Source organism: Phascolarctos cinereus, unplaced genomic scaffold (genome assembly GCF_003287225.1).
Source record: "Phascolarctos cinereus isolate Bilbo 61053 unplaced genomic scaffold, phaCin_HiC Scaffold_4;HRSCAF=312, whole genome shotgun sequence".
Lineage (NCBI taxonomy): Eukaryota > Metazoa > Chordata > Mammalia > Diprotodontia > Phascolarctidae > Phascolarctos > Phascolarctos cinereus.
Window position 1 is genome coordinate 580,928,932 of NW_027555847.1, and position 23,165 is coordinate 580,952,096.

Below are 23,165 nucleotides of genomic sequence, written 5' to 3' on the forward strand. Positions count from 1 at the left end.
ATTGGGAGACCAATAGGATAGGAGGATTATCAATAGATGAATTTGATTTTAAGGAAGATGAAAGACTATGAGACAAGTGTGGTAGGCACAGAGGAGGGAAGATGTCCTGGAGTTTAATAGATGAATGAATAAGGATCTGTGTAGGATGATATAATTTGAAAGCATGAACTTCAAAAGAAGTGTTTGATTAGCAGAGCAAGGATCTGGAGGCAATAACAGAAAACAAAGAATGTGCCAACTCCTCCTGCCCTTTTTTAAGGGCCAAAATAGACGTTCTTAAAACCTAGCCCCTAGCTATCAAAGAGGGGAGAAATAATTGTGGCCAGGGAGTTTACCTTCAAGACTACTGGCAACAACGGCTCACCAGCTGCCATCAACAGGCAGAGAAGCTCAAGAGCCCTGGGGATGGCAGCACCCTTCTTCACCACAAGACCACCAATCTTGCTTCCAGCTCAGCCCTTACACACATCATCTAAGGAAGCAACACCTGTGAACAGGTGCCAGCTGTCCTCACCAAGTGTTACCCACAGGGCAGGTATGCCAGCCTAGATAGCAGCCAGGCACTCTGAGGAGGCAATGTGTGCCAGCCATGTCAAACCACCACCTCCACCACGACTACCATTTACCCTCAGACTCCATTAAAGACTGCCTTGAACCCAAGAGCCTTGGGATACGCAATGCTTCCAGCACAGTGACCACTGCCATCATCCTGGGAAGCAATTCCTGTGCAAAAGTAGCCTGCCAACTACAACTACTGAAGCCTCAAAAATTCTTGTCACCAAAGTCCTTAACACTGTCAAATGGCTCAATATTAGAAACTGATATGACTTTATCAATGGTAATGCTATTAAAGAGGCATTACTGTCTGCCACTCCCTAAGGGCTATTAGATCTAGTCATCTGACTTGAAGCTGAAACCTTCCATATGTTGTTGTCTTCCCCAGTAGAACATGAACTCCTTAAGAGCACAGACTGTCTTACTCTTCATCTGAATTTCCCTGCTCTCAGCACAGTTCTTTGCACATAGTAAGCACTTAATTTTTTTTTCATTCATTCAATAGGAGTGACCACTATTAGAGATATATTTAAAGGTAGAGACTTCAACTCCAATGCTCTCTGCACTGTGTTCTAGTCATTCATTTGAGTTTAACTGTGAAGAGAAGGAAAAATAGTAGCTATAAGCAAAAGACAACAAAGTGGTGAGGGGGAGACTAAAGCTGTTGGAGAACGGATATAAATAAAGTAAAAAAAAAGTCTTACAGAAGAGAGTGAATGGCTTCAAGGGTACAAATGGAAGGGTTAGCTTAAAAATGGAGACACCTCCTCCTCTGATTTGGGAAAAATAGGATGACTCATTTTTTCAGTTAAGTAGCAGGCAAAGATATCTTAAACCTTAATGGTGAGCAAGCACAACACATCAAATACCACAGACCAACATATATTTGTTCCATATAAGTAAATAATCATGTCTTCGCAAAACGTAAGTAGAATTACGGAAATTTACCTTTTCTTTGTAACTGACTGGAAATAGTTTTTAATGGAGTTAGTCTGTTGTTGCTGAGAAGCCTGTTCTTTCTTTCTGCTCGAAGTCTGAGTTGAGGAAAGTTGATTATTTGGAATTTTTACTGTAGTATGATTAAGTGCTTTTGTCCCTAAATTAACACTGTAATTTGTGTTAGGAGTCTCTTTTACAGTGAATATTTCTTGTGAAAATACTTTGGATCTTTGTTCCATTTGGGGAGTTTCACTCTCTTTTGGACTTTCACTTAAATCCATGCTGAAATAAAAAAGACATCCTAGCTTAAGATGAGTTTAATAGAAAGCAACTCAATACAGAGAAAATTGGTTTTAAATAGAATTGTGTACTTTACTTCTCCAAAATTTTAAAAAGCTTTGAACAGGTACCAATTCAATAACACAAAGAATTTTTCAATCTGAAGAGACGTTATCAATTCAGCATTACAAAAAGGTGCTACTTTTTCGTCTATGCTCTTTGATAACACAAGTTATTATTTTTAGGAATTTTTTTAAATAGATTTCTTTTTTTTTCCTACATATACTTCTGCTGTACAGCTTACCATGTACTCTGGCTGAACATGTAACAGGTACTGAGTTCAAAGACACTTGACACTTACTAGCTGTGTGACCCTGGGCAAGTCACTTAACCCCAATTGCCTCACCAAGAAAACAAACAAACAAAAAATATATAACAGGTGCTTAATAGATATTAATCATAATATATAATTTCTTCAAAAATATATGCCACTAGTTATTTGCCAGACATACACTGGCTAAGAGGAGTTGATTTTGTGGTTTAAATGGTAGAATCCAGTATTAATACATGTGACAAACTTCACATGGGCAAGTTTAAATTGGGAACAGGAAAAGAAGGTTTGGTGCAAACCTATGACCTTGGTTTAGGGAACTTATGATGAAAAAAACTCTATCAAGCAAGTAACATGCACCTGACTTGCCCAGAATCATGGAGACAGTGTAGGTCAGACTCAGACCTTGAACCCAGGTTTTCCTAACTCTAAGGCTGGTTTTCAATAGTTCAGAGAGTACCTTAAATACTATTCCATCCAAATACTAAGGCTGTCAAATCAATGTTTGACAAAAGAGAAAATTAAAGTAAAACTTAATGGAAATCAAATGAACTAGTGAGAATTAAAATTTGTCCATTACCACAGTTTCAGAACCTAGTCTTCAGCATAAATTCCCTCTTTATGAATACTTCAAAATAAAATGCATTAGTATCTAATAGAGAAAATATTAACTGCAAGAATAAAAATGTAATTATAAATCTGTGATGTAAATATATTCAACATTATATACACACATACATACATATATATATATGCATTCTACAAATGTCATAAAAACTAATTTTACCACTTTATAGCCTTAATGAAATACATATATTTTCAAAGAATAAGAAATAATTTTCTCTTGATCAGTATCTCTGTGTGTATTTCTCAAGTTTATTTTCTGAGAGACAAAATTACTAGAAAGTTAAAGGTGATTAGAATATACACTAGTAAGATGGTTTGAAAATGATATTAGCAACTTAATTATTCTGGGTGTTAGAGACTCCTATGTATGCTATTAATTTATTAATAAAATAACATCTCAGAAAAGGAAAAAAAATCAAATACATTTACAAAGAAACTTTACCAAGTATCTGCATGTTCTGATTCTGTGTCAGGTATACATGCTGTGATATTCATTGTGGTGCCTGGCATTATGGTTTCATTTACCATTACGTTCTGAGAAAGACTTGGCCTTGGAGTTGGAGTCAATCCTATAAATTACACATGAAAAGAAATAAAATAATGAATACCTCTAAGTCATTTCCTCATACCTCATGCTAACAAGTTGACAGACAACATACACTTATATCTACTCACATGGAGTTAATACTGCATGTACAGACAAATGAATAGGCTAGTTTGCCACCAGTGACACTGGTTATGTTCTTAATGCTTCTTACTGGTTGGTAATTAAGAATGGATTTATTTTAATCAAATCAATTAAAAATGAATCAGTACTTAGGTTACTCTAGTAATAACCTGCTTAATATGGTTAACTGATTTCTAGGTGGAAGTGGCCTGGATTTAGTCAGAGGCCTTGGTTTGAATTCCAGTCCCCCTCTTATTACCAGTGGGGCCTTGGGCAGGTCATTTCCTATGTTATGGGCCTGAATTCTCTTATCTGTAAAATGAAGAGAGCTAATTAGATTATCTAAGACCCCCTCTATTCTAAATTCCTTGAAAGCACATCACAGGTAGCATTTAAGCTTAGTTCTTCTCATGAGAACAATGTGATATAAACGGATGACTTGTCAAATGAAGCAGAGTTTTGTGGCTTTACAGTAAGGTTAGGTTAAAATGCATTGTTATTGGAAAATTATATCAATCAATTACATAGCATATTCCTTATGTGAAATTTTTTTTTAAAGGCAGTTGGGGTTAAGTGACTTGCCCAGGGTCACACAGCTAGTAAGTGTGAAGTGTTTGGTCTGAGGCTGGATTTGAACTCAGGTCCTCCTGACTCCACAGCCGGTGCTCTATCCACTGTGCCACCTAGCTGCCCCTCACGTAAGATTTCACTTACAAAAAGGACATTCGTTATTGATACTGCACATTCTTCACAAGTCAGAAATAAAGACTTCATTTTTAGAAAGAATACTCATATTTTTGGAAGAGGTGGGATGGAGTCAAGAAAACCTTTGAGACTCCTTTGTCTCCCAAGAGAAAAGAGGTAAGATTTTTAATCTTTACAGAAAACTGCTAGTTCAGAATGGGATATTTCTTGGTTTTGAGAAGGCAAAAGGAATAAGATACTCACTGGGGAAGGAAAGCAGGGGAAAGTGTGTGCCAAGGTCACATCCAGTTGAGGGGTAGGAGAATGGCAGAGTTTGGTAAACAAGTAGACCAGGAATAGTATATCATATTCTCTGGGTGCTGAATGATGCTTATCTTTACAGTTTGGTGAATATTTCCTGTTGTCTCTTTTCTATCTACTTGGATTGGTTAAAGAAAGTGAGGCTATTTAGCCTGGAGATGGGGGGGGGTAATTACTATGTCTTCATGTACTCGAAAATTTTTCATGTGAAGAAGATGTAAGGTTGTTTTGCTTAGCCCCAGAAGGCAAAACCGTCTAACAATTAGAGCTGACTTGATAAACAGCAATCAAAAGATACTGTGGAGGACATTCTTGTTCAGATAGAAGTAGGATTAGTGGAGTTTTCTAGGCCTCAATTACCTCATTTGAAAAATAAAGGGGTTGGATTAAATGACTTCCAAGGTTTCTTAAAGCTCTAAATCTGTGATCCTATATCTTTGGCTCTTTCCAACTCTGAGGTTCTATGCTATGTGTAAGAGAATTACCCTACCCCTACATATAAAATATTCCAGGTTAGGAGTTCTTAAAGTGGTGTTCATAGAAAGGAAGCTTTCAGGGAACTTAGGGGGAAAAAATCACATTCATTTGCATTAACCTCTAACTGAAAATTTACCATTTCCTTCAATTTTGAATACAGGCAACAAATATGATTCTGAAATAGGGTCCATGGGCTTCACTAGAATACCAAAGGGGTCCATGAGACAAAAAAATAAAATTAAAAACCCCTGCTCTAGATCAATCCCTCCCCAGGAGTTCTGAATAGGAAATTAAGAGGCAGCTGCCCTTAAACAGAGCAGGGCAGACTCAGACCTTTCAACTCCTATTTGTATGAACAGGTCATTTCTAGGTCAGTCTTAATGCACACAGGATAGTCATTCTCTATCAAAAAAAAACTCCAAAAAATAACACTGATCAGACTTTTTAGGAATTAAAAGTCAAAAAATTACCACGGTGTCAAAATCTTAACCAAGTTGTCATGTTTACCATTTCCCTCCTTATCTCTCGCTAATTAACCCACATGGTCATTTCCCAACCCATAATATTAGCTACAAAGTAGTCAGAGAAGTTCAATGGGCACAAGTTGTATTTTCTTCATAAAGCTGCAGATGGCACACTTGTGAAATCTATGGATTAAATTAAAATTAAATCAAATCTATGGAACTACGTGGGAGAGCTAACAAATCAGATGCACAGTCAAAAGCCAAAAAAACCTTGTCAGGCTAGTAAGGTGAGCCAAATTTATAAAGATAAAATTTACAGGCATAACATTAAAGGTCTACACTACACTTGGGTTAAAAAAAAATCGACTTTCATGAATACAGGATGAAGGAGGTCAGACAAGGGTGCATGTCAAAAAGATCTGGGCATTTTGGTGAGCCACAAGCTCAGTATGAATCAACATCATGACATGACAATCAAAAATTCAACTTCCGAAGGTACACTGAGAGTCTAGCAAGGTAGGTGACCGAAGCGGTATGCTTTTTCGTAATCAGACCACATTTGAAATAACTGTGTTCTGGACATGAGATTCTAGTAATGATATTGAAAAGGTGAAGCACATTCAGAAAGGATGAGATCATACCACATAAGATTAATATATACAAGTTGTAGACAAATAAATAAAATACTTGCTGTCCAAAACTGGCATTGACTGCCTTGGCAAGCAGTATAACAACCACAATACAAACAGTTATAAAATGAGTTAGTAAAAAAGCCTCTGAACCAATAGCAATATAGTTCTATGCCACCTTAAAAAAACAAAAACAGGAAAAGAAAAAATGCAGGAAGGCTAAATTATCTTACCCTGTCAAGCAGAGGAGTTACATATCAAATTCAGATAAATTTACTTCACAAACAAGATTAAAAAAAAAATTAAAATAGTGTTTCAGTTACCTGCACCAGGATTGCAATATGTCTCTGTGGACATGAAAATAACTGCTAATCCAATTTCTGCTTCAGGGATGGCTCTAAGATGCTGGCTATTAAAGATAAGAGATTTTAATAGTAATAACAACATTCTAAAACTATCAATGACTTTAATTAAGCTATGTGACTATGGAAGTTGCTTGATCTCCCGAGATTTCAATTGCCCCCTTTCACAAAATGAGAATACTTCTACTGCCTCAGGCAGTTATGAAGAAAAGGCTTTTTAAAACTTAAGAGCATTACCTAGGAGTGATTTATCATGGGGGATCCTCTCTGCACTCCAACAGGGCTCTTCCTACAATCTCCATCATCACTAACCACCTACTGTGTGCGACTTATTTTTCCCCACAATGATGACAGACACAATTTCAAGATACCAACTTCATTGTTCATCATGCTTCTCATTTCTGCCTATGTATTGATTATAAGTAAGCATTTTTTTCCAATGGGTGATGACAACTTTAATTGTAGGGAAATTCCCGTAAAATTCTGCCTCCAACTTGAGGCTTCCAACAGAATAATCCTTCTTCAATTATTATACATTCTACCCTAAAACTTAAAAAGTTAAGTTCCTCTAAAATTCATCTGACTTATGGATTCATGCCAGAGAGGATAAGGAACATTACAGCACAAAAGAAAAAATGCCTGTGACATTAAAATGTGCCAATTTTAGCACACTAACTGCTTAAATTGCTACTTTTGAGTCCCTTCATTGTACCTCGTTTCTTTCTATATTTCTGTTGAGAAATGGAGCAAGATTGCAATGACCTTGCATATATCTACTGTTCTATTATCAAGGAGCAATTTTATACCTTTGAAGCATATCCATAATTGAACGGATCCATTTTCTCACAGAATCAGGTACTAAAACCTGTGAATTTGTTAATCCTGCATCAACAATACATGTTCCAGGAGTTAAAAAAGAAGAAACAGCTTCTTTATCTTCCTCTGTTGCCAATTTAGCTTCTCCACCTCCAAGAAGAATTGCAGGTCTCAACTTCTTATGCTAAAATTTAAATTTTTTGAGGAAAAAAAATAAGTGATTATAATTCATTCCTGTTGAATATTCTTACATTACTTATACCAAAATGTCCATTTTGGCATTAAATGACAATCTAATAAGGAATCTTTGTGCCTCTCTTTTTTAGAAATGTGGCTAATGCTGATTTGACAACCACTGTTCAATTAATGTGACTATCACTTAGGTTACTTAACTCTAAACTTGATAAATGTACTTTCTGTTGCCCTTTTATTTTACTTTAGAGTACATATTACTCTCATAGCTCTCACCAAGAACAGTATAACCAATAGAAAACAATATGGCTCCTTTGATGCACAACATGGCCTAGCAGTGGCTTAAAGGTTGGCCTTAAGAGCCTGGGAGCCCTGGAAGTCATCTCTTTGATACAGTCTAGCTGTGTAATCATAGACAAGTCACTTAACCTCTCTGTTCCAGGTAACTCTTAAATTTACAGATCTGCAGCAGTGAAGGGAGCTTCTATTGCAGTAAAATCACAGGTTTAGACCAGGCAACAAAAACAAAAAAACCACACACACAAAAAGCTTCCTCTAGGAAATTTTCTAGGGAATTGCAATTTCTCTCAAAGCCCCAAATTATAATTATTATTCTTGCAGAATTCTGAAAGAGTGGCTAGCAACCCTTAATGACAATCCAAAAAACAAATTTAGAGAAACTCACTTAGAGTTAAGTACTATCTTGCATTGGTATAGAATTTTATTATACTAATAAGCATATCAATATCCATTATCTAATTTGACCTCACAATAACCTTTTAAAGTAGGTACAACAAATAATCACTCATAAAAATAAATATGTATTGGGTGCCTACCTCCTATATAACTCATTAGCTAGATAATCTGCTGCATGCTATTTTCATCCTTATTTTCTATATGAGGGAAATAAGGCACAAAGAGGTTCAGTGACTTGCCTTAGTAACTGAGATGATGAGAACTCAAGTTTCCTGACACCTAGTAAAGTTCTTTTTTTCTTTTCTATACCATGCAGCTCCCACTGTCAATACTTTTCTTTTATACAGCCTGTTCAAAAACCAGATATTAATAAACATGATTATATTGTGCAGCAGCTCAAAATAGAGCAGCATTACTGATTACCAAAAATTCTACCTATTGATAGAATCAGAAATAATCCTTAAGTTTTTTAAAATATCAAATTAGTACATGATATGCATAAAAACTGTTGTTATTACTGACACAGGGAGATGAATTGTAATATTTCATGTTTGTATCCCCTGAATAAGGAAGGCAGAGACAACAATGGCCTTTGGGTCAATAACAGCAGGGTTCAAGCCCTGACTCTGACATATGCTATCTGCATAACCCTGGGCAAGTCACCTAACTTCTTAATGTCTCAGATAATTCTCTCAAGTTCCTAAGTTGCAGAACAGCTCCCCTTCTACCTCAGTAGGGGAAATTTCCTATGCCATTAAAATCAAAGGGCCAGACTTCTTTCCCCTCTCCCTCTCAAAATTTCACTGGTATTACCTGTTTGGCATTTAAAAATATAAAAGTTCTCCCACTGAATATTTGTTTTCTTTCTTTACGCCTCGATAGATCCAGATTTTCATTATTAATAGAAGGTTCATCAATAGGAGGATAAAAACTGTAAGAACAAGTGAATTATATTAAAATAGTATACTATCTGAAGTTCTCTTGTTTGATAATTGTGACTATCCAAACAATAAGATGGCTTGACTTCTCCAGGGACATGATCACTACGAACACTGAAATACCATAATAAGCTTTTTTGCATATGATGACATAATAGATGCCAGAGATAAATACCTCCTCCAAGGAGATACCAGTGTGGACTAAAAGAGGAACTGGTCAGAGAGCATTAGGGAAAACTGCTAAACCAATCCAGCTGGCACCACACAAATAAGCTGCCTTTTTACCAATTTGTATCTTCCTTAAGGTTATCCCTTTTATTTCTTCTTGTCCTTCCATCCTTGTCTATATTTTCTTTTCCCATTCTCTCACCATTTCTGCAGCCTTCCACCTTCCTAATACCCTATATTTTCTTCCCAGAAGAGGAAAAGTTACTGTTTTTCAAACCACATAAATCCCTTTGCCTATTCCTTGTGAGCTCAGAGAAGATACCTGCTGTGAATTTTCTTTAGCTTAAAATGAATGTTTGTCCCTTGAGAACAGGGAGCATTTTCATGAGCCCTTATACCAAGTTGCTGTGTGTATGTACGTAGGAATGTATGTATGTTGGTAGTACTCTTTATAAAATCATTGTAGTAAATGAATTATTTCAGAAACTGTAGCAAAAAAAGGCTATTAGAGCTATGCAGGTATATAACTGTCCTATGACTTCTCTAAGTTGAGCTGTGACGAGGTTTCAGTTTGTCCTTATGTACTGTCTACAGTTTATTTCTATCATATCCTGATAGGTATGCAACGTAAGTTTGAAAGTTAAAAAACTGCCCAAGGAGCTTACAGTCTGCAATAAACAAAACACATATAGTAAGAACATTAATTCAGTCATTCGTTCATCAATGAGTACTTAATAAGCACACAGATGCAATGCATTGTTCCAGATGTTGGGGGGAAATACAAGAATAAGGAAAGCATGGCCCCTGCCACCAAAAAGCTCACAACATATTAAAGAATAAACTAAGCAAGTTATTTACAGCATGTGAAAATATTTGTATAACACTGACCATTTTGAATCAGTCACGAATCCTACCAGTTGCCTTCCAAAACTATTAAAATGAAACCTTTTGCTAACCTGCCTAGCACCCTGATTTCTCACCTAGCCCCACTACTCTGAGACTTCTCAGCCCACTCTTCATTTGCAGCTCTGCCTGGTTTAAACTCTAAGGTGAAAACACGCTTCTGGAGTTCAAACCCCCTCTACCCTCTTCTTGCTTTCCACCAGCCTTTTGTGTTGTTTTCCCCCATTAGACTGTAAGCCCCTTGAAGGCAAGGACTGTCTTTCTTTTTCATATTTGTATCTCTAGCTCTAAGCACAGTGCCTATCATATAGTAAGTGCTTAATAAATGCTTAATGAAATGAACTGAATTTTCCACCATATCCCAGAAAGCTCATTACTGGAAAAAACATCATCCGGCAAGATCCCATTTGCCTCAGAATTCAAACTCATCACCACCCTCTTATCCCTCAGATTGGAGGGTAGAGCCATGAACTCCAAAATCTCCATTTAAGGATGAAGCCCAGGACAGAACATCTCATTTCTGACCTGGCTGTACTACTCTGGGACTTTTCCATCATCCTGGGCCCCATTTTTTTTTCAGCTTCCTTTTGGGTGTTATCTTGCCCTATTAAACTGTAAACTCCTTAAGGGGGGCAGGAACTGTCTTTCTCTTTTGTATTTTTATCCCCAGCATTTAGTACAGTGCCTGAAGCACAGGAGGTACTTAATAAATGTTTACTGATTCACTGATCTAGGAAAAAAAATATATGTAATACATGTAGATTTAAAGCTTTAAGGTGCATTCCAACTCCCTCATTTTACAGATGAAGAAGCTGAGGCCTAGAGAAGTTAAATGAGTTCCTCAAGAACATAAAAACAGTAAGTGGTACAATCTGGATTCAAATCCAAGTCCTCTGACTCCAAACCCAGAACATATTCCACTATACTAAACTACTTATCTAAAAACATTTGTATCTCTCCATCAGAGAATCAAATCCTGGTCTTCTATGTGACAGTCAGTAAATAAACATTTATTAAGTGTCTACTATGAGTCAGGCATTGTGCTGAACACTGAAGAGAAACAAGAAGATAAAACACAGTTCTTGACCTCAAGAAACTTACAACTTAATAGGGAGACAACAAACAAACAAACATGTTCAAATTAGTTACATACAGGATAAACAGAAACAAATAAGCAAGAGAAAGTTCTAGAATTAAGAGGGGTTGGGAAAGGCTTCCTGTAAAATGGGATTTTAGTTGAGACTTTAAAGGACAGGAGGGAATAATCACCATTTTATACAAAAAGAAATACATTGGACATAAAATCTTACATAGAAATTCACTATAATAAGTGACTATTTCATAATGATAGTAAGAAAATAGGATCTAATAAGCTGAAATTCAATTTGCAGATTAACTTTTTTAGGACATATGTGTGTATGTTTACATTTATATGTACACACACAGAGATTTATTTACAGAATGCATCCTGTCTCTTGGCATTTAGGCTGCAGAACAACCATAAAATTACAGTTAATAGTTCTCAAGCCTGCCTAGGGTAGAAACAAATTATTAAGTGCTATATGTTGCTTTGTAAATTACAACCACTAAACTAAATTGATCATATGGTAGTTCAAGAAAATAATTCCTCATGCTCCTAAATTTTCTCAGGCAATTTGCTACCAAGTAAGATTTAAGATTCCCAGAACAGAATCTACAATCTTCAAAATTGTCTTTCCTCTACGACCCAGGTCATCTCTTGACTCTCGGTTCACTATATTGTTCCATACTTCATTGCCTCAGTAAGATCATAAATCCCATCCAAATTCTGTTAAGATGTAGGGTTTCAGAAAAGCCCATGCAACTGCCTCAGGTAATATTTTTGTAATCAACATACTATCTCCTTTGGAATATCTAATCACAGCCCTCAATTTATTTTTCCCAAGTAAGGTACTTAATATTTGTTTTATAGAAGTGTTTTAAAACCACAACAAAAAACAAGACAACTCCTTTATACTACAGCAAACAATGTTCTACTATATGGCAGAAAGAATACAGGATTTGGAATCAGAGGACATGGGTTCAAATCCTGACTCTGCCACTTACTACCTTGTATGATCTTATTCAAGTTACATAATTTCTCTAAACCTATAAAATGAAGAGGTTGGACTAGGTGAGTTTTAAGTTCCCTGCTAGCTCCAAATTGTATAAAAGTGTAAATATATCAATTTTTATGTCTTCATTAATGATTAAATCTGAGATTATATTTTAAGCCAACCTTTCCTTAATGTGATGATGAAAATATACTTCACCTTTCAAGTTTTGGAGGCTGTTTCTTTGTCTGAATGGCTTTGAGAAATTCAGTAAAATAATCTGGTTTTACAATAGGACAACCACAAATCAGTGCACATATTGTCTAAAATGAGAGAAACAAATTTGTTTATTAGTTATCATTACCAAAAAACTAAGAATAGTGGCTAATGAACATTAAAAATGCATCCCAAATTTGTATACAACACAAAGATAATAAAAGACTTATCTGAGGGAAAGATTTTCAACTTCATGTTCTTCAACAACAGAGAATAGGTGGTTCCCCCAAAAAAACCACATAACTTACCTTTCTTCAATAATGAGAGTAGCTAAAAGTCAATGACATGTCCTATTTTAGGATGGAATTTTTTTCATTAGAATTTTTTTTTTTTGGCTAGGCAATTGGGTTTAAGTGACTTGCCCACGGTCACACATCTAGTACATGTCAAGTGCCTGGTCTGAGGCCAAATTTGAACTCAGGTCCTCCTGACTTCAGGACTGGTTCTCTATCCACTGCGCCACCTACCTGCCCCTTAGAATATTTTTTAAAAATAAAACCTTAATTTACTCTCTGTAAAGGCTTCAAGATACCACATAAAACAAAGGCTGTACCTTGCATTTGAAATAATGCATATGTAACTTTCTTTAGATAATTTTATAAAGCGTCAAATATGAAAAAGGATTAATCCTATGGCTTCTTTAGATTATTAAGGGGGGGAAAAAAGAGAAAACCACCTCAACTGGATTACAATTACTGCTGCTTATTTCTAGTATTCATACTGTGCATTAATTCCATAGATAATAAGCTCAACAGCAGTCAAAGATATAGTGCAGGGGAAAGAGAATTAGAGTTGATGTCTGGAGACCTAGGTTCAGCTCCCAGCTCTGCTATGCTACTTATCTGTGTGACCTTGGACAAGTCAATTACTTTCCGAGCTTCAATTTTTAAAATAAGAGGACTGGTCTGGGTAACCTCTCAGGATCCTTCTAGTTCGCTAAAGCTATGATGCTGCAATTCTAAGATCAGAGTTAAGAGATCTTGCTGTCTCACTGTCTTTCACAAAGCCTAAATATAACCCCTCCCCATCTCACCCCCCAAAAAAACCCCAGCTTTGTCTCCAACTAGAAGGTAAAAGAATAAAAATAGCCATGACGTACTCGGACAAGCATTAGATTTTAAGACTGATACTTTCGAATACTGACTTTGCTCCTTACTTCATTCATAACCACAGGCAAGTCACTGTGCCTCTCTGGGACTCAGTTTCCTTACATGTATACTGAGAAAATTGGATTATGATTTTAAATTCTAGGATAGTTAATGTAATGACCAGACATGACTCCATATGACTGATGAGGAGAAATGCTATCCATGTCCTGACAGTTTCCTCATCCAAGAAATGGGGATGACAAGAGTACCTCCCTCACAAGTTTGTTGTGGTGAGATACCCTATATAATATGCTTTGCATACTTCACAACACTATACAAATGCTGGCTATATTATTTTTAATATGGACTCAATATCCAGAATAAGACACATATTTTTGGATATGGCCATTATGGAACTTTGTTCTACTTAACTACTTATCACATATTTCTCACAAAGGTTTTCCTTCCTTTTTTTTTTTGGTGGGATGATGGTCGGAGGGGGGACAAAATAAATGCTTGAAAACTGACCAAAAAAAAGAAATTCAATTAAAAAATAATTCTCCAATACTGTGAGCAGATCTAAGAAAGGACCAGATTACTAATAAATACAGAAACACAAGTATTTTTCTTTTACTAAGACATATGCTAAAGGTGATACTGAATACTTTTTTGTGATTTTTAAAATAAAATTCCATCACAGCAATAGTGAAAAGAGCACTCGACTTGTAATGAAAGAAACTAGGCTTGGGTCCCTGCTAAATACACTATATAACCTGAGACAAGTCACATATGTCTTCTAAAATTCTTCATCTATAAAACAAGGATGTTGAAGTAACTTCATAGTTCCCTTTCCAGCTCAAAAAGTTTCTGACAAATGGAGCACATAAACTGGATTAACCTCCTAAATCTTTCTCAAAATGTATTATTACTGAGGCTAGTTTATAATCCTATACAAATGAACACAAGTAAAAACCTATTTCAAATAGAAAGTTATCTAAATATAATGGTTATAGAACTGCTAATTATTACTCATTTCACAGAAGAAAAGATATAAACTATAGTGAGTGCAACTCCCAGATACTTGTTTCTACCTAAAACCACAAGCATGTGGGTATCACCTGGCAATTATGAAGGTGAACTTTTCATCTCTGCTTCAATCACAGCTGTTCTTCTTCCTTTCCTTCCTTGCTTCTAAAAAGGTGCATTTCCTTTATACTATACCCTAGTCAGGAATACTTGTACATTCTTATAAGTCAATGTAATTTTAATTCTTCTTTATAATCCAGAGCTTGACATAGCCTTCCTTTTTAGAAAATGAAGACAATGCACTAAAGCAGTAATTTATTTTGACAAACTTTCAAACTCTGAAGTTATGTCAGAAAACTGCCTGCTGATTTTGCACAGCAAGAGAAATGTTATGTTTGGTAACTAGAAGTTTAAGCTTCACTGAATTTTTAACACCACAGTATAGTTAACTTACTTTAATAGTAACTTTAACTGACACCATGACAAGGTGAGTACATTCTTCTGTCCAGTTGTTTACAACAAGTCCTCCAAGTTGTAAAACAGCTTGATTTAAAACAGTTTTTCCAGACACATCTAAACAAGAGGGACATGCAACCAATGGTTCATATTCTACTCTGTAGGAAATAAAAAGTTACACAAGTTTTATTATGGGCTTTATAAGGATAAAGAAATAGATCAGTTGGAAAATATGGTTACTTGTTTAGTAAAGACTAAACAAGATCAGTTCTATTCCACCACGAAACTGGTTAATTCAAAGAAAAGCTTTTCATCTCTCATTTCATTCAGATATATTGATTATAGTTCAAAGAGAGTCAAGTTATTTTAAATCTCACCATGCATAAAAACAAGAAACACTATAATCAAGAGCCTAAAGGATTCACTTATACTTTCATCCACTCTTGATACTCAAAAGAACTTGGATCAAGTCAATGCAATGACTCCAGAAGATCAGTAAGGAAGCATACTCCCTACCTCCTGACATAAAGATGTTGAACTGAGGGTACAGAAAGAGATATTCGGGGGTGGGAGTGTCATGACCAATGTAAGAATTTGTTTTGACTGTGACTATTTGTTACATGAGTTCTAGTTTTTCCAATGGGGTGGGGGTGAAAGGAGGAAAGAAGGCAGGGAAGATAGGAGGGAGAAAAAATAGAATTTTTGTTAACCGGGGAAAAAAATATTAAATTTAACCACCCCCCCAATCAAAACACAAGACAATATAGAAGTGACACTTCTGGACCTAAAAATGCATTGGACAAATGTGGCTCCAATATTAGCACTGCATTATGTAGGAACTAAGCAATTTCTCCTCAAATTTTTCATCTTTCAGTGTAACAAACTACCTTTAAAATCTGAGAGCAGTGATCTCTGCTAATGGGCCTCATAAAGCATTTTGAAAAGTTCTCATCTTTCATTTTCTATTGGTGGAATACAAACACAGTCCTTATTATTTGCTTGTCCTACATCTCTATTAGCATTGACTTTGGGGTAGAGATAGACTCAGAGGTCCCTTCCAACTCCTGAGATTCTATGATTCTGGTTCATATTGTATTGTATAACTTTGTTTTGTTTTGACACACTGGGTGCATGGTCTTACAAGCTTTGGGGATCAAAAACAAAATAAACAGGAACTCAGGTTTAAAAAACATAAAAAACAAAATTTGGCTACAGAGAGAAAGTTTGTCCACTTAAATATCCATCTAAGAAGTACTTACCTAAATTTGCTTTCAAAGACTCCAAAGGTAACTCTGTCTCCTGTCCTTAAAGGTAGTGGAATCCCATTCTGCATTTTTTCTTCATTAATAAATGTACCATATTTAGAATTATCTTTTATTGTCAATATAGGGATTTCAGAAGCCTGACTCTGGAAATGAACACATGCATTAAAGTTTTTTGCCACTCAGAAATACTATTTTTTTTTACATATTATAAAGTCATAAATACATATCTATAATGTCAATTGAAAAAACAGTATAAAATCAAAGATTAATTTACACGGAAAAAAGATATCAAACAAAATAGGTTGAAAAATTTGGTGAGGAAGATGCTAAGATGATAGCCAACCTCATGATAAACTAGATGGTGTAGTCATCATTACTACTTCCCGTTGGAAATTGTTGCCTTTATTCAGCAATTCACTATTTCTTGGGAGCGCTTTCATAACTTTCCCCCCAACCAATCATCATCCCTCAGACTACCTCCTTCTCAACACGCTGTGCCTTGATTTCCTTTACTCAGAAGAATTTTCAGCATACCTTGACTTTATACTCTCAGCTCTTAGTACTTTGTAATTCTAGCATGTCATCTTTTTTACCTTTTCAAGTTTTTTTATACTTTCTACATCCACAATCCAACCCTTATCAATCACCATTTTCCCAAATACATTCCTTTACTATAGAAATAGTTTCAATTTCTCATGTTCTGTTCTCCCCCTACCCCAGCCCCACCATTTAAGTGATAGACTCTCCCTCCCTCCCAAGATACTGAGTATCTCTGAACCATGTTCCTGTGTTTATATTTTCCCACTATACTGTCCTCTACTTTACAAAGCTCTAAGCTATCACTCACTCCTAGTCTTTATTTAAGAAATAAGAATAGATCTGTCTTTTTTTAAGTACAAAGAAGCCAAAACAGTCCAAATCTTGAATCTTAAGTATAATGCTGCAACTGTCCACTGATTCAGCATTTTACTCCCTATGAAGGAAAGGTACACAACTACAAAATAATTGATGTCATGATGGAACCTAAAAAAAAATCCTCAAATTGGTCTGACAGACATTAGGCTTTTGTAAAATTATAATAAATTTCAGCATACATACATATGTTGTTTATTTGTATAATTTTTGAAAGCTAAATGAAGATTTGGAATAAACTATCAAAAAATGTCAATAATTAAGTAGTCACTTCTGACAAGGTGCAATTGTTCATTTCTGCTTTCAGAAAAGAGACCATTTTATCTTAAAAAGCCCCACAAAATTTTTTCTTCTAATTTCAAAACAATCTTTTGTTTTCACAAACATATAGCTCAACTAACCTTACAATTTATGGTAATAAAGGAAGAAACATACCAGGTTGGTCACAGAATGTCTGACAGTCAACAAAGCATGACTTCTACTGATTGACTGATCATCTTCAATTAGAATCCTACAATTTTTTCTTCCAACGACATAATCAACATCAACCAAAAGTCGATAAGGGTCCCCTACAGAAATCATAAACCATATTGATTTAATGAAAATTCCAAAGACTTTTCCATCTAAAGCAATAATTTTACAGAAACAATTTTTGCTAGCTAAAACTATTGAAATTCTCTACTGAAATCAAATATCAATATTGTGTTTTAAGCTTTGGGTTTTTTTGGTCTGGACCTGTGGGGAGCTTCAAGTAAGAGAGAATCTATATTAATGCAGAACAACAAATATTCTGCAACACAGTTGTCTGGGTCACTGAGAGGTTAAGAAGAAGTGATCATGTAAAAATTAATAGGAATATATATATTGCTAAGAAGTATTTATCAAATACTGAAATGAGTCTGTGATCTTATCAATATGGATGTTTCCTCCAATCATGAGGATCACAATCCATGCATGCCTGACATCTGGTGATAATTTTGCCTGTAAATTTGACATCTGATATGAAGAAGACATCACTGGAGTACTAGGACTGTCCAACTATCATCCTTTACCACTCCCTAAAGTCAATTTCCTTGATCAATAAAAATATACAATGGTAAAAAAAACCCATTCATTACACAAAAAATGCCAACTGATAAAACTTTAAATGTAGGAAGGAAAAAAGTTAATTACAATAAAAAAAATTTTTCACTTCACTCATTACAAGGTTCTCTTAAACAGCTCTCTTAGTTGATTTAAAATGATTCAATTGACAAATCAGTTTCTCAAGTACGCTATAAAATACTCCTTCAAATGTTGGCAAATTCTAGTTACTGCCAAACAAGCATACAGTTAAAACAGGTAATTTTTTAAATGAAAGCCTATATTAACATTTGAGAGTTGTGAAAATGAACATAAAATGTTAATGATATTGACCAATATTTCATTTAGCTCATAGAACAGTAATTTGGAGCCAGAAGACTCAGCACAAAGAATATTTATTTATTTTGTGTGGATTAGGAAAAAAAAACACAATTGCTTTTAGCTGATTAACCACAATCTGGCTGTGATTAACATTTTCCTGTAAATACAATAAAATTGATAATAATAAACATTTATATAGTGCTTTAAGTTTTGCAAAGCACTCTTTCCTTGTTGCTCAGTTGTTTTCTAGTCATGCCTGACTCTGTGGCTTCATTTGGGGTTTTCCTGGCAAAGATACTGGAATAGTTTGTCATTTCCTTCTCCAGCTCATTTTATAGATAAAGAAACTGAGGCAAACAAAGGTTAAGTTACTTGCCCAGGGTCACACAGCTAGTAAGTGTCTGAGGCCAGATTTGAACTCACAAAGATGAGGCTTTCTGACTCCAGGCCCAGCGCTGTATCCACTGTGACACCTAGCTGTCCTAAAGCACTATATGAGTGCGCATGTATCTATACAGACATACATTTATATGTACACATATATTGCATTTGATCCTCACAACAACCCTATGAGGTAGGTTTTGTTATTATTTCCATTTTACAGAGGAGGAAATTGGGAATCAGAGAGGTTAAACGAATTACTAGGGTTACATAGCTAGTAAGTTTCTGAAGGAAGATTAGATCTAGCAGATACGGGATTGACCTTGGAGTTAGGAAGACTAGGCTTCAAGCTTCTGTGAATATGGGCAATTAGAAAAGCATTATAGTATCCCTATTGGTGGGGAGATTTTCCACTTTGTGGGGTGGGAGGTTCTCAAAATAACTGAAGTCACAGGTGTGGACCGTAAATTAAAAGTTATTCTCATAAAAGTTGTTTAAACAAACATGAAATAACTGCCCCCACCCCCAAGCTGGCAATGAATGTAATGAATGCCTGCTAACACTTTACAAATAATAGTTTTCTTGTAGGTGGTCCTCTGTTGCCATCTTGTGGTCAGTTGTGAAAACTGTACTATATTATCGCAATACACAGAAGACTCCTTTTTTAAGAGACATATTTGGTTATCTGTTGGTATCCAGTATCAAGCTACTACCTAACATAGGCGGCAAACAAGTCGCACCAGAAGAGCTAAAAAGCCCAAGGGGCTATTCAAGAAAATTTGTCTTTGGTATTGCTACCTTGAAATAAGAAAAACTAGGGCAAAAAATGAGCAGCAAAAAGCTGCAGTCATATCAATCCTTTTGCTACTTTGCTACTTTACCACCATTATCTTTATTGAATTTAGTCCAGGAGTCACGTTGAAGTATTGCAGGACTAATTAAAATTCAGATCAAAGGCACAGTGGGACAGGGAACCAGAGGAACTGGGCTCTAATCTCAAATGCTAAAATAAAAACTTAGGGTATGACCTTAACTCAAGTAAATTTGCCCTCAGCCATTGTTTTCTCTAGTGTCAAACTAAGGGACTGGGACTAGGTTCTGAAAACCCAATATGAGCCCTGGCCTACTTGATGGTGGGATGCAGACCACCTGAAATATTTAACAAAATCAATTTGTACTTTATTTTAACTAGTACACATGAACTATCAAGTTAATTAGGATCTAATAACCTAAAAGTTCCGGCTATGTGGCCAAACTCTAAATGAGTCAGCCTATCTAGTTTTATAAAGTGCATTATCTTTTGCTATATTGATGAGAACAAAGCTGTAATAAGAGCTGGAGTCAGAAATGGAGATGTGCCCTCACAGCAACTTAGTTAAATGCAAACATTATCACTGATTTGATGGAAGCGAATTAAAAATTAGCACTAAGACTAAAAATATGCTATGTTGTAGGAGCAAAGATTATTTTTTTTAAGAGAGAGTGGGAATTACTTTGTTACTTCTCTTTTAAACAATCCTATTTATGAATAAAAGATAGACTGATGGAAAATAACAGTTGTACAGCTATTTTCTAAATATGTATCCATAAAAGAATAGAAAGTCTCGAAGAACAATTAAAGGCTGAAAAGGATCTGCACCAGTGGAGGACCAACAGTGCTGAGATCACAAATAATCCATCCCAGTACCTATGAGTGAATGACCATAATTATACTGCTGTTATAGAGTACAAAAAGATGTGGCCCCTACTAACACAAAACAAAACCAAAAAAAGTAGGGCACCTTGCAGAAGATAGGAAAGCAGATTTAGAGCTGGGAGGGACTCGCTCATTTTAGAAGGAGCAAGAGAGAGGAGTTAGACTCGTAATCTGACAGGATTTGAACTCATCTTCCTGAATCTCAAGTCTAGCTCTCCATCCACTGCCTAAGCAACTTAAACATGATAAACTATATATTTCTTTCCCCTCTAAAACTCATTCTACAAGACCTGCAGTACAGGAAGACGTATTCTCAGTTTTCCCATCTGTAAAATAGGGATGCTAACAGCACCTACCTCCTAGGGTTGTTGTGAGGATCAGAAAACCTAACATTTGTAAGGTGTTTTGCAAACCTTAAAGCACTATATAAAACCTATCTAATGTATTATTGTTGTTGTTCTCGCTAGGTAAAAATTGTCCCCAGTAAAGTTACATGCTCATTCATCAAGCTGATCAGTCTTTCCTGGGTTGGCGAGGGCCCCACTCTTTCAAGTTCTAAGGGAGATTGCAGTCTGAAGGGGCGGGGCTTCCGGTCGCCTGACCAATCAGATAAGGGCAGGGAGCAGGATCAGAGGAGAGCGACTCGGCTTCCTGGAGAAACTTTTCCGGCCTGAGGAGGGGGGAGTGACTTAGGGCATGCCTCGCAATCTCACAACAGCCTCCGACGCCCCCTCCCTTCCGCCACCTACCCCAGCTGCTCTTCTCCTCCCCTTTCCCTGCTTTCCCTTTGGCCGGCGGGGGCAGGGCTGTGGGCCCGCGTGAGAACTCAAGCTTGGGCCTGTTCGGCCGCCATTCCTCGCCGTCCTTACCTCGGGCCGGGCCCACGGCGGAGAGAAGCGTCCACATGAGCCCGGTCGAGGTCCGGACTCCGGGAGCTATGCTCTCGCTGAGCCGTTTCACGCGCAGGAACAGCGAAGAGTGACCGGCGTTACTTCCTGGTGGCGACGTGCCCGCTCCTTGCGGATCGCTGGGACGTGCGCACTCCCGCGAACAACTCCCCGCTTTACCCTCCACGGATCCAGAGATTATAGAGAAGGGAAGAAATGGGAGTGAGGGAGAGGAAGAGTTGGTGACTGCCCCGCCACCTGGTGGTTGGCGGAGGGAAAACAGCCTAGACTGCGTGACTGATTTTTTTTTTTTTGCCCAGTATTACTTCATAGGATTTAGAACTGGAGGGGACTTTAAATGACCATTTAATTCCCAACCCCTCCTCAGTTTGCACATTAGAATCTTGATGCCCAGCGAAGGAAAGGGACTTTCCAAAGATCACACAGAGTAATTCAGCGTTGGAATTCTAATCATATCCAGAAATCAATTACAGGCCACGCTACATTTGCCTCTCCACAACAAGCACCTTAGTACAATGCCTGGCACGTAGTAGGTGCTTAATAAATATTTATTGAATTGAAGCTACTGAACCAAGATCCAGTGAAGTTCAGTTCAGTTGAACAATTGAATTATATGCCTATTATACCTCAAGCTATATACTAGGTGCTAGCAAACACGGATGGCCCTCAACAAGCTTATATTTTATCTCAACATAAATTGCTCTACTTTTTTTTTCTTGTGAAGGGGCAAAAAAACCCGGAAATGTACCCCTAAGTAGGATGAAAGACCAGACTGATGCTTCAAAAAAACCGAAATCTTTTACAAAAATGTTGAAGTGCTGAGTACTATAGATTTTCAGATTTTAAAAATTCATTTTCACTCATTTATGTTGTATTATGATGTTTCTTAATCTGTAAAATGAGGGGATTGGAGTTGGTGGCTTCTGAGGACACTTCCTACTAGGATCTGTGGTCCTATGATGAATTTCTTCCAAAAAAGAGTTTTAATGTTGCTAGCTCTGCTTTTTAGATTGAGATAAATCCTGGAGGAGTGATGTGTGTGACCATCAACAATGCAAGATATGCCAGAGCTAAGATGAAAATTGAAATTGTTGTTTCTGTCTATTGCTTAGCAACTGTAAAGCCCTGCTGCTCTGAGGCTAAAAAAATAATGAAAAGGAGAAGCTTGAAAGATCATACCCTATGACCAGGTAGAATTTTATACCAGCAATGCAGGGCTACTTCAATGAAAAAACTGTAAGCATAATTGACCATATCAATAACAAAATCAACAAAAATCATGATTATATCAATAGATGCAGAAAAAACCTTTGACAAAATACAACACTCATTCCCATTAAAAACACTAGAAATTATTGGAATAAATGGAGACTTTCTTGAAATTATAAGTAATATCTATCTAAAACCAAGAGCAAACGTTAATAAGGATTAACTTAGAAGGTCAGATCCTAATAAGAGCAGAAGTAAAGCAAGGATGTCACCACTGTTATTCAATATTGTATTGGATACACTAGCTATAGCAATAAGACAAGAAAAAGAAATTGAAGGAATAAAAATAGGCATGAAGATACAAAACTATTACTCTTTGCAGATGATATGATGGTATATTTAGGAAATCCTAGTTTTTTGGCTC

The 23,165-nt window shown here is 36.3% G+C and overlaps 1 protein-coding gene across 3 annotated transcripts in view; it reads right to left on the reverse strand.

Annotated features, from left to right (window-relative positions):
* NBN (nibrin) overlaps positions 1 to 21,726 on the reverse strand; it is a 44,409-nt gene extending 22,683 nt beyond the window's left edge. For 2 of the 3 annotated variants that reach the window (XM_078153656.1, XM_078153655.1), the window contains exons 1-10: positions 21,494 to 21,725; positions 17,579 to 17,712; positions 16,226 to 16,374; positions 14,965 to 15,124; positions 12,340 to 12,443; positions 8,853 to 8,970; positions 7,142 to 7,335; positions 6,297 to 6,382; positions 3,174 to 3,300; positions 1,504 to 1,776 (exon numbers count right to left, since the gene is read on the reverse strand). In XM_078153656.1, coding sequence (XP_078009782.1) covers positions 1,504 to 1,776; positions 3,174 to 3,300; positions 6,297 to 6,382; positions 7,142 to 7,335; positions 8,853 to 8,970; positions 12,340 to 12,443; positions 14,965 to 15,124; positions 16,226 to 16,374; positions 17,579 to 17,712; positions 21,494 to 21,530 — 1,382 coding nt within the window. In that variant the 5' untranslated portion in view covers positions 21,531 to 21,725. Of the gene's footprint in view, positions 1 to 1,503; positions 1,777 to 3,173; positions 3,301 to 6,296; positions 6,383 to 7,141; positions 7,336 to 8,852; positions 8,971 to 12,339; positions 12,444 to 14,964; positions 15,125 to 16,225; positions 16,375 to 17,578; positions 17,713 to 21,493 lie in introns of all 3 variants that reach the window. The other variant, XM_020979717.2, reaches the window with a different exon arrangement.
* Positions 21,727 to 23,165: the final 1,439 nt, after the last annotated feature.